This window comes from Peromyscus maniculatus, chromosome 11 (genome assembly GCF_049852395.1).
Source record: "Peromyscus maniculatus bairdii isolate BWxNUB_F1_BW_parent chromosome 11, HU_Pman_BW_mat_3.1, whole genome shotgun sequence".
In the NCBI taxonomy this organism is placed as follows: domain Eukaryota; kingdom Metazoa; phylum Chordata; class Mammalia; order Rodentia; family Cricetidae; genus Peromyscus; species Peromyscus maniculatus.
The window spans coordinates 91,276,864-91,289,227 of record NC_134862.1 but is presented as its reverse complement, the minus strand read 5'-3'; the positions used below and the strand labels follow the sequence as shown (position 1 = coordinate 91,289,227).

The window sequence follows — 12,364 nt, the reverse complement described above, 5'->3', positions numbered from 1 at the left end:
AGGGACAAAGTATTGGGCGGAAGTGATACTTCATATAGTTGTGACAACTGTCCTACCGTATGAAAACGGGAAGTGGCTGGGACTGTCCTCCCTGCTTTCCAGCACCTTCATCCCACCGGGAGGAAATAGGTAACACGGAATTCTTCCACGCTCTTGAATAATGGCCAATGCAAATATCCTTTAGTAACTCACCCTGCCACACTCACATCAAACATTAGTGCTTGTCCCAGCACCTTTGTCCGAAACAGAAAGGTGAGGGGTCACAGTGGAACAGAATGGGAGACTGAGAGCAGAAGGAGACAACAGCAGAAGGAAGAAAAGACCCCGTCAGCATCAAACTTGCCAACGTCCCACTTCACACGGAACTGGCCTCTGCGGTTTTTCCTGCCTCCCGGGGCTCTGACCCTCTGCTCTCCAGAATCAACGAGCCGGTTTGGTCCTTTGTGCTAGCAGAAGCTTCCCCGGTTGCTCGTTAGAAGGAAGCATCCAGACCTAGTGAATTGATCTACTTCGCCCCGGTCCTGGAAGGACATTGCAGATCAGAAGATGTCTTAAGGTTGCTGACACTGCTCTCAATTACTGCCGAGTGCTTATGCCCATCCCTGCTGCAGGAGTCCAGGCCCTGCTCCACGGGGAGGTGCTGGCTCACAGAAGAAAATCAATGCCGGGTCTGCATCCGAGAGGGTGATGAGTTTAGGTCATCGCTATCGGGCTTCCGTTTATCTTTAGAGGACATGGAACGTTTCGCTCCTTCCCTTTTTGAAACATGAATACCAAATATAAAACTCTATTCGATAAATGCAACAAGGATGAATAAGACACCAATTCCAGAGAGGTGAAGAAAAAAACCTATGTCAATAGAGAAAGGGGTGAAGGGAAGTTGGCGCACAGGCACAAACAAGCACATCAGGTTCACGACCCTGAGAAATACAAGAGAGAACCAATATATCAGTGGTGGAGCGTTTGTGTGCTGTGCAGGGGACCTGGGTGTCTTCCCTAACACAAAAGAAAAGACAAGGAGGAAAGGAAAGAGGGGAAGGAAGGAAGGAAGGAAGGAAGGAAGGAAGGAAGGAAGGAAGGAAGGAAGGAAGGAAGGAAGGAAGGAAGGATAGGAAGAGGGGAGAGGGAGGTAGGCATGGAGGGAGAGGAAGGGAGAGAGGGAGAAAGAGAGGGAGGCAGTAAGGAGAAGGAAAGAAAATCATCCAATAGATTAAATTTTTGAATAAACATTGTAATATGTTGTTCAGAAAGCCCGCTGGCTTCTCTCTACATTTTGGAAGTCTCTGGTTCCATATTTGTTAAGGGGGAAAAAAAAAAGCCCTTCTTCTGAAAGCTGCTTTCAGAATTTCACTTTTCAAGGACCAAGGCCTCTGCCTTTGTGAGAGCATCCTTCCTGTAGCATTTTGGGCCCATAAGCAACTAAAGCCCCTTGAGTCCATTGTCTTTCCACAATCATGGGAACCATGGACAGCACATGTTAATATTTTCCTCCTCTTGTATGAGCACAAGCAAGGACTGGATGGATCAAATGAAGGAAGAGTTAGCCTTTGCCACTGAGCTTACTAGAGACCAGCCATCTCAGAGAATCCTAACAGGGGGTACAGTAGGCCAGCCATCTCAGAGAATCCTAACAGGGGGTACAGTAGGCCAGCCATCTCAGAGAATCCTAACAGGGTACAGTAGGCCAGCCATCTCAGAGAATCCTAACAGGGGGTACAGTAGGCCAGCCATCTCAGAGAATCCTAACAGGGGGTACAGTAGGCCAGCCATCTCTGAGAATCCTAACAGGGGATGCAGTAGGCTAGCCATCTCTGAGAATCCTAACAGGGGGTACAGTAGCAGTGAGTGGAGGCATCTTGTGTGCCTTTCTCCACAGATATTATCAAGGATCCATTTATGAACTGTTTCTAGAACATTCTTTCATTGTTGAGGATCAAGCCCTAAGACACTTTTATATTTCTTAATGTCCCTACCCAGCTATGTCAGAAAGTTGGGGACAATCAGATAGCCTTCCACAAGACTTTGAAAATCAAGAGGCATAGACAACTTCAGGATAAAATTGGGTTCTTCGCCTGATCTAATCTGATTGTTGACAATATTGGAAAACCAGGAAGAAAAGTACATAAAGACTCCAGTTTTGGTTGTGACGGTTTTCAAGTACTTTAATAATGACACAGTGACAGAGGGTTTAGGTCAACAGATCAAAGTGCCACAGACACTCTCTGAGTACTGCTTTACACCATGTCCTGTGGAGCACATAGTCACGATGCCCAGGGATATCATTAACCATTTCTATCCATGGTAATGACTACTTCTGGGGAGATAAGGAACCAAATGTCAGTTCCCCGGCCACATTTACCCGGCTCGTTTAATTATAACTGTGAAAATGGTGGTCAGGACACTCATTCGCTGACCATGAAGACCCAGGTCTGCAGACATGAGCTGAAAGAGTCTTGGCTGATGACAGATCCAGAGAGAGAATGGGAACCCCCAGGAAATATGAAGATGAGCATAACAGGGTGATAGATTGGAGGGAGGAAAGAAGCCAGGCCCCTAGGCTCAGAGGACAGACATGACTTGGTAGTAGCAAAGCCCAAACTGGACCAGACCCCTGTCCCTACCCCAGACTCCTATGTTTATAAGTTACACTGTCCTTTTTTTTAATACCATCTGCCAAGAGCCACTCCCCACTTCTTTTGGAAAGTCCCCCTTGGGGCTTTTAGAGCGCTCACAGCCCTAACAGTGAGCCAGGCTCCAGATTGGGTTGGCCATGAGGGCCCTTACCCTTCTGTCTGCAGCAACTGACCCAACATGTGGGTGACAACCCAAACCATCACATCAGAGGCCTCCTATGACATCTATAAAACCAAAGCTACTGGGGAGAATGTGAGGCCAGTAGTGGTCAGATTTCCCACCATACACAGCATCTCTTCTGTGGATGAGAGGACAGCCAACTCATCCAGACTAGCACAGACAGAAGATGGTAGGGAGCTTTGCCAGGAACATTTAGATCCATGGATACCAGCTCCACCAATGGCAACCCAGCAGTCTCTGATTCATGAGCCAGGATATTCCCCATTTTTCCTTAGGATAGTTGAGCAGGACATCTAAAGCCAGGCACCAAAGAGTTCTGATACACAAATGTGACTTGCTGCTGTGGGAAAGTCACTAAGTTCAGTGCCACAGAAGACATCCGATGCTCTAAGACATGCACTAGCCAAAACACAAGGACGAAGGAGGAGACGCCATAATGGGACACTAGAAGACTAGGCTAGGGACAAAGGAACACTGAGGTACAACAGTGGGCTACTGTGATTGCACAAATGGGTACTCTCATGGAACCATGGAGCACTGTGATAGGATGTGGAGCACTGTGATGGGATGGTGGAGCACTGTGCGGGAGGGTGGAACACTGTGATGGGATGGTGGAGCACTGTGATGGGATGGTGGAGCACTGTGTGGGAGGGTGGAGCATTGTGTGGGAGGGTGGAGCACTGTGATGGGATGGTGGAGCACTGTGATGGGAGGGTGGAGCACTGTGATGGGAGGGTGCAGCATTCTGATGGGACAGTGGAGCACTCTGGTTGGGTTGATGGAACAATGTGACAGGATGGTGGGGCACTGTGAAGAGAGTACTAGAGAGGCTCGGAACACTGTAATGGGGTCAGTGGAGCACTGTGTTACAACACTCAAGTATTGCTTTAGATACTACAACTTGGTTACGTTTTGATTTTTAAATGTGTTTACTGAAAATTATCATAAGAATTCTATCAAGAAGATATCACTTTCAGCTGGGTGTTTTGATGCACACCTATAATCCCAACACTCAGAGGAGTCTGGGGCAGACGGATCATGAGTACATGTTCCACCTGGCTTGCAGAGTGAGCCTGAGGCTTGTCTGTACAACTTAGTGATATTCTATCTTAAAACGAATTTTAAAAGGAGGGAGGGCTGGGACATAGATCAGGGGTACCAGCTCCTGCCTGGCATGCCCAAAGCCCTGGGTTCAACCCCCAGTACAAGAACAAATAAATGACCTCTTTTTATCATATAAGTCAAACTTTTACTTTTTCGAGACAGAGTTTCTCTGTGTAGCTTTGCACCTTTTCCTGGAACTCACTTGGTAGCCCAGGCTGGCCTTGAACTCACAGGGATCTGCCTGTCTCTGCCTCCCGAGTGCTGGGATTAAAGGCGTGCGCCACCACCACCCGGCTAAACTTTTACATTTTTAATTAAAGAAAAAGTAATAGAGACACCCCAGTGCCAGCAGTGAGCTACTCTGGAATGCCAACAAAACATTAGGCAGACATTACTCTCTGCCAGTCAAATCAACAAGTGCTATGGCTCCCTGGACCCTCAGGAAGGCGAGCCATATCCAGTGAAGAATCTTTCCTCATCGTTCACGGCTGACCCTGGCTCAGACCTCACAGGCCATGAGAGTGGCTGTCACTCAGCCGCTGGTTGCAGCCTCAGCTATGAAGTGCCTGCTTTTCTACTTACTAAATACCATCTTGATGAACAGGGACCCAGGCCCTTTCTCAGGCACCTGTCCTGTCTGTTCAGGTGTTCCACAGCCCCCTTTTCCAGCTCTGGTCATTAAACTCACCGCCGCCACCACCACGGTGACAGCTCCACTTGTTCTGATGTGAGCAGGAATCAGAGAACCAGTTGGGTTCATTCCCTGCTCTTCCAGCTTGGGTCTCCATCCACCACATCCCTTCTCCATGGTAACGCTCCAGTCCCTTCTGGAGACCCTCAAACCTCCTTGCTTCACAGTAATCAAAGGACAATCCCACCAAGTCAATCAATGAAAAAGCACTCATTAACCGCCTTTCCCAAAGTTAAAAGGTCTCTAACAAGGAGCCATTAAAGGCAGACATTCAAAGTTGTGTTTCCCTGGGCTGTGGGCTAAATTAGGCTGACTGTTTAGCTTGAAGAAAAAGGGCAGAGTGTCCTCACCCAGAGCATACAAAAGGTCAGCACATTCACCCCTTTGGGAGCCTCACACCGGAGCTGGAGAGATGCAGGGCGTGAGTGTCTGGAGTGGGGCACTCGTGTGTGGCACCCCAATTGTGCCTCCTGCTTTGTAGTCGCGCTGCCTGAGTTCGAACGAAGCTATTTGCTGGACCCATTAAAAGACAGGACGTTGGAAGCATTTAAAATTAAGTGCCCTGCAATTTTCCAAGTCGTGATGGTTTCCCACAGGCTGAGGAGAAAGAGGTTTTCCTGGCTGCTACAAGGAGAGAAGGGAACAAAGGTGGAAACCAGAAGCAAAAGGTCAAGGGGCTGGCGTGAACAGGGGCTGTTGCTTATTTTCATCAAGTGGCGTCCCCCCCCTTCTGTCCTCCTTTTCTTCTTCGTTTTCTTTCTTTCTTTCTTTCTTTCTTTCTTTCTTTTCTTTTCTTTTCTTTTCTTTCATCTCTAATTTGTGTTTTGTAGCTGCCCACTAATTGGTGGCAAGGCACTATGGAAGCCTAGCATTTCAAATGAGGATCCCATTGGGCCATAAAAACCTATTAAATTTTGTCCAACTTTCTGTAGAAACTTCCATCAGAGAGACTCTGGAGTTAGGAGAGCTGGAGGTCAACAGAGCTAACCTTTTACGAAGGATAGCCTATGCTTCTTCCTATTTTACAAGATATATACATTTGAAATATTTGTATGATGGAACTGAGGAGCCATGCCTTGTGAAGAGTGGTGTGTGTTTGTTTGTGTCCTGGTGGTGATGGGATTAAACCTGCATGCTAAGCAAGCACCCTGCCGCTGAGCCCCAGCCCCAGCCCCAGGCCTGAGAATAGTATTTCTGAATGTTCTCTCAGAGTAAGAAGAAGAAGTCACACCAGCTCCCGGTCATGCTATTCCTAACGAGCCAATCTTTATTTTTCTTTTAAAGAAACAGGATTAACAGTTGTTCCTAGTTTGTGTGAACTAGGAACTAGTTTGTTAAGAACTGTTCAAAACTTGAAACATGTTCAGGTAAATTTTGCTCCCTAACAATATTCTGTTTTAAAATTAAAAAAAGAAAAAAAGTCCTGTTAGGGATGCTCCTCAATGGATAGAGAGCTGGCCTAACACACCAGGTCATGGATTCAGTCCCTACCATCACCTATAATGGGGTGATGGGCATGGCACACAGGCTACCCAGACGGTCAAGAGATGGAGGGTAGTGGGTGACTTCATGCTCATCCTCTGCCTTAGCCAGTCTGAGGCCCACTCAGGATAAACTTCACCCCCGCCAAAGATAAATTCCTAGGTATATATCTCTGTACGTATTATCAGCATGGTTAAACTCTGAGGAGAAGATACTAGAAATTAGTGGCTAGAAGCGGCCTTGAATGATTCTGTTTGGAAATGAGATACAAGCTTTGTAATCGCCAAGGTGAATTCTAGCTGTTTTGTCAAACTCTGCTCATCAGTAAACTTTGTTGATTTATTATTTGGGGGCTGGGATTGAACCAGGGCCTCTTGTATTCTCGCATTACCTCTATGGTGGAGCTACACCCCAGGGAGCCTGGAACATGCAAAACAAAGATAAGATTATTTCCCCAAACGAACTGCTGCTGGCTTAGAAGGACCGTGAGACTTGAGGAAATAGTGCATTGGTTTTGTTTGTTTGTTTGTTTTGTGGGGGCGGTTGTTTGTTTGTTCCTTGTTCATCTGTTGGGAGGACTGAACCCAGGGACTCACCCTGGCTTGGTACCCTTTCCTGTGTGAGTCCTCACCCGCCTAAAAGGAGGTTCTTGATTCCAGGATCCCAGGCCTGGGAAAGAATGCTTGGCTGGAGAGATAAGATCATGTTTTCTTGTTGAAGATGGAGGCATCTCCTCTGCTGTAATCACCGGACGGGGTCATTCCACAGAGAGCTCTGCCTGCTTGAGGACAGCTATGGGAAACGTCACAGGTTTTCTACTACAGCTTTGTGCTCCTGGCTCTTCGCTTTGTCGCGGAAGGAGTTCAGTGAGCTGCCAGAAATCCGCTGGCTGAGGGAAGCCAGAAGGTAGCCGCAACATGAGAGCCACCGTGACGCAAGCAGCCGCAGAAACAGAAGCCCGGGGTGCGTCATTTGGTTGGCCGAGCCCAACAGCTTAATCTGATGTTGCTCATTGCTCACACTCACCCTCAGTAAATAGGACTCAGCCCAGTGACTCACCTAGATCCCCTTGGCGGATGTCTGTGCGCGTGGCTCCATCAACAATAAACCGAGGGTTGGGACACAATTCCTGAAAGCAGTTTAGGAGAAAACACAAGTCAGGGGACACTGTTTCACGGCGGAGGCAGCGTAAGTCGAAACCGCAGTGCAGAATTCAGACCTGGAAGGAGCCTGGCGCCTTGTCTACTGCTCTATATGTATGCTTTTCCTCCTCTGGCAGGTCTCTGAGGCCAGAGAAGGGAGGACATCAGAGTCACACAGCTGGAGCCAGGAGCCCCTGTAATGACCAGGGTTTTGATTACTTTGCACACTGGGTGTATGGGAGTGTAGCTACGTGGGTGTGAAAAGGCTTCAGGGTGTGGTGTGGTAGGAGAAAGGCAAAGGCTGAGGTGCTAATACAATGAGATATGACCCTGCCCGTTAGGACAAACACCCCTCTTTACACAGAGAGCCACTTCGAGGGCTGTTTGGCAAAAGGCAATGCATGCTGTGGGCATTCCTTAAACATGTGACTAAGCAGCAGGATCTTGTAGCTGATCTGATCCTGAAGGTGTCAGGGAGGAAGTCAGGGATCAAGGATGAGGTGTCAGGGAAGTACCATTTCCAGACAGGAGAACTCAGGTCTGATAAGGTCATATACCCGCCTACATCTGCCATTTACCAGCTTCCACTTGGCATCTGCTCACATGTGACGTCACCCTAGACTAGAAGGAGGGACCAGGTGGCATGCGTTCAATCTTTTTCTTTTGTTTACCCTGAAAGGACCTCCTGGGCCCCACTCTGGGTCTCATGGTATCACAGCAGGCAGGGGAGATGGGAGGAGGGTAAAGTGAATGAATAAAAAGAGAAAAAGCTGGCCTCCGAGTGTTTTTGGTTTACACAGGAAAATTGAGCTGACATTATTAGGAAACGGAGTAAGAAAAAAAAATGCACATTAAAAATCCAGGGAGAAGTCTGGCTGACCAGCTGGTCCCGTGAACAGTTCCGCTATTTGAGGGTCTGTGGTAAGGCAGACAGCATGGTAGGAATGTATTGTAGAAGAGGCCTGATCACTTCTTACCAGCTAAGAAGAAAGAGAGAGGGAGAGAAGAGCGCAGGGTCCTAATCCCTCCTTCAGAGGACCACTCTCGGTGACTGTCACCTCTGCTAGCTAGCTGTCAACTGTCCCAGCACCACATACCCCAGTAGTGCTGGGGGGGGGCATTCTGGGAAAGACAAGATGCAATCTCTAGCCTCTCTCTGTCTCTCTCTGTCTCTGTCTCTGTCTCTTTCTCTGTCTCTCTCTCTCGTGTATGAATGTCATGTACCTTTTACATCTTTTATAAAGCAGAGTCTTTAAGTTTCATTAAAAGCACCATGACTCATTCAGCCAGTCCTCCGGGGGGAGGAGGGGCTTTGATTTTTGTCCCATTTTGTTTTAATCTTTTGTGGTCTCTGGTGGCAAATGGAAATGGTAAAAGCATCTGCCACCAAGCATGACAACCTGAGTTCAATTCCTGAGGACCTGTATGGGGAGAAGAGAGAACCAACTCCTTCAGCCTTCACACCTGATGAGACACTTGTACACACACACACACACACACACACACACACACACACACATGCACACATGCACGCATGCACGCACGCACGCACGCGCGCGCACACACACACACACACCATATATACACACCGCCCACACACACTATACATACATGCCACAAACACACACCATAAACAAACACACACCAGATATACACACCACTCACACACACTATACACACATGCCACAAACACACACCACATACAAACACACACGCATACATACACACACACATACACACACACCATATATACACACCACCCACACACACTATACACACATGCCACAAACATACACCACATACAAATACACACACATATATACACCACACACATACACATCACATACACACACACACATATATACCACACACACACACACACATGCACGCACACACACTATATTAAATATAAAAGCTGTAGCTACAATCTGCTCTCAGGTGTTCAAGAGCGCCAATCCTCTAGACCATTATTTCCTGACAACTAAAAGGTGGAGGAATTTGAAAAACTAATTAAAAAATAACAGATTGGAAAATCTTTTAATTTAAATTGTGCCTTAAAAAGAAGGAGGTAACTTCAAGAAAGAAGGGAAGGAAGTGTTGACTAAGGGTTTGAAGGACTCTTTCCTTAAACAATGTTTTCAAATCTAACCATCCCTGCTACTAGGATTCTGCCAAGTCAGCGTAGTGCCAACCTGCCCCTAAGCTCGTGTCTCCGCACCAGAGAATCTTGCAGCAGGGTCACAGCTGGTCACAGTGCAGAGAGTACACACCACTTGAGTGCTCAGCTACAAATGTGACAACGACATCACTCTTCCCTCCCTCAAGACTCAGGGACCAGCTCAGGAGAGGGGTCAGAGCGATTGCATGAGCCAGTGGCTGGGGAGGACCAGAGAAAAGCAGTGTCTTTTCTAGAACATGACAGGACCACAGCACTCAGGAACTTTTGACATTGGGACAGGGTGGGAAGGTGGGAAGTAGGGTCTGGAAGAAGTTAGAGGGAAAAGTGGGGGATAAATATGATCAAAATCCATTGTAAGCGTATAGGAAATTCTCAAAGAATTAATAAAAGTGTTTTTTTAGTTCATTCATCCGTCACGCCCATGAAATCTACCTTCTTCGCAGCTCCGTCAAGCAGAATCTCCTCCATCACCAGAAACCCCAGAACGAGCATTTTCTACCTCATCTTACTAGCTGCTCCTTAACATCTGCTACCCTTGCCTCGCTCTCCCTCTAAAAGCCTTCCCCTTCGGTGTGTGTCTTCACTAGCTCTCAAGTGCCACATCTCTCAATACGCTGTCTTTGTTTCCTCTGCAGTCTCCTGTTTTCTCACTCTAGGAATCTAGGAATCCAGAAACCCCGCGACTCGGTCCTCAGCCTCAATTCCGGCCTCATGTCGTGTGTCAAGTGTATCCTTCTGAACGAAGTATTGGGGAAATCATACAAACTCACTCCTTCAGCAACTAACTACAGACCATGCTGGTGCTTTCAAGGTGACCCTTGCCCTTTCTGCTCAATTCCCTGTCACACTATTCGTGTGACAGAAGCAAAGGGCACATCATATCCAATAAGTCTGCCAAGCTCTGCTACATTCTCAGGTTTCGGTAAGAAGAGAGAATGTTGGCAAAGGTTGCAGTTGAAAACGCTTCCTGTTGGTAAGGAGATAGAATGTTCATCTTAATATGTTATTCACTAATTATGATGCAAAATGTCCCACCCAGAAAAACAATTAGCCATGACTGATATGTTACATGGATCTTTCAAGGACCACAGAAAGTCCTCACTTCACAAACTCACAGGGAGATAAGGTCTCTGCAGGACACAAGAACTTGCTGTCTGCTTTCTGCCCAATTAAACCTCAACATGGAGATGAGTAAAGAGGCAGCTGGAGAGATTTAAAAGATGGAGACCCTACAGAAAGGCGGGCCCCCTTCTGCCTACATTTTTGGACTGCTGTTTTGGTTTTTGTTGTTTTGTTTTGTTTTTTCTTCTTTAGCACCAGTCACGTGTGCTCAGGATGATGCTTCCTGGCCATCAAGTAATGATCCCAAGCACTTCTTAACACAAACGACCCAAATCTTGCACTAGCCTTGGAAAAATGGAAAGACAGGAAACAGTAGTTCTTATTTCCTGTAAGGAACTCAAGCTAGGAAGTGCTGTAAAGGCACACTCTCTCAGAAGTGATGGCTACTCAGAAACATTGCTCTCCAGGACAGTGTGACTAGTAGACTTGGTTTGGCATTTGAGGGGCTCTGAATGATCCTGTCAAGAAGCCCAATGTGACACTATCCTCGCTCCATCACCATATCACTCAGCCTAGCACTTCTGACCCTCCAGGATCTGGTCTACTGAATGTTTCTAACTTCACCTGTTTCCCACCATGTTTTCATCTGCTCTAACGACCATGGACCGCTGCCTTCTCTGAACACTCTTGCTTTAATGCTCTGCCACAGCTCAGCACCTTGACTCACACCTGTACCTTCTTCTTGATCTCACCTATGACCTCTTTCTCCACCAATCCCAGCTTAATTGTCTTTCATAATTTTCCTGTCCAATTCCACAGTCAAGCTTCACTGCTCCTCCCCCGCCCCATGCCCAGCACCCATGCACTTTGTTCATTGAATAGTTTTCTCTCTTGCCAGTCTGTCATGTAAGACTATCTAGAGACAACTTACTTTCTACACATTTATATATTCTTTCATCCAGATTTCCTCATAACTAAAGGAGGTGGAAATACTACTGTTCTCACTTCATGGATGAGGAAATGAGGTCTCAGAGAAGTTAGTATCTCGCCCACAGTCACTTAGCTAGTGAGTGACAGACAAGGGACCAGAACCTTGACCACCTGACACCCAAGCTCATGTTCTTCTCCACCCCAGTGTCTCTTAGCTGTCTGCCTGTTCTCTGTCCCTCCTTAACTAGCCAAAGCTCCTCAAGGCACCTCCCTGCACAGGACAAATGCACAGCAAATCATGACTGAATTGGAAACTCCAAAGCCACTAATCCAAGAGGTAGCAGCTGGAGAAAGAATGGAAGATGCAAACTGAGCCTGCCGCCATCCATTACCCTCCCCACAATTCAACCGCTCCATGTGTCTCTCCACTGGGGTCCTTATTATGTGCCCAGCATGACTTCACTCCTGACTCCATATTTCTCCTTCAGATCAATAAACTGCTTAATTGCCTGGAGGGAGGGGTGGGACATGACACTTCAGACAGAAAATAATATTGACCAGGCTGCACCAAGTCCATGCACACTGGGCATTATGAACATCACAGGGGCTTGGGATGGACACTGAGCTCAGATGATGAGACAAGGAGCTAAGAGCACTCGGGATCAGCACGTCCAGCCACTGTCTCTATGGGCAGGATGCTGCTCTTGCCCCACATAAACAGAAAAGCCCTAGGGGAGTTCAACCTCCCAACAGAAAGTTCTTCTTGAGAATCCAGGTCTGACCTTACAACTTCCATCTAGACAAATGTGTCTTCCATTCCTTGGAACAAGAGTCTAGTTGGATCTCCTACTTAGGAGCTTAAGAATAAGCAGAAACAAAACAACCATGCTCCTCCTAGGTGTGTATCCAAAAGAATCACAGTCAGCTAAGACAGTGACACCTGAATCCCCATGCTTATTG

General features: G+C 47.2%; 1 protein-coding gene across 2 annotated transcripts in view; it reads right to left on the bottom strand.

The window, feature by feature from the left end:
• Capn8 (calpain 8) overlaps positions 1 to 12,364 on the bottom strand; it is a 71,778-nt gene that overhangs the window by 57,894 nt on the left and 1,520 nt on the right. For both annotated transcript variants that reach the window (XM_076548122.1, XM_006988623.4), the window contains exon 2: positions 7,151 to 7,220. In XM_076548122.1, the coding sequence (XP_076404237.1) occupies positions 7,151 to 7,220 (70 nt within the window). The remainder of the gene's footprint in view (positions 1 to 7,150; positions 7,221 to 12,364) is intronic.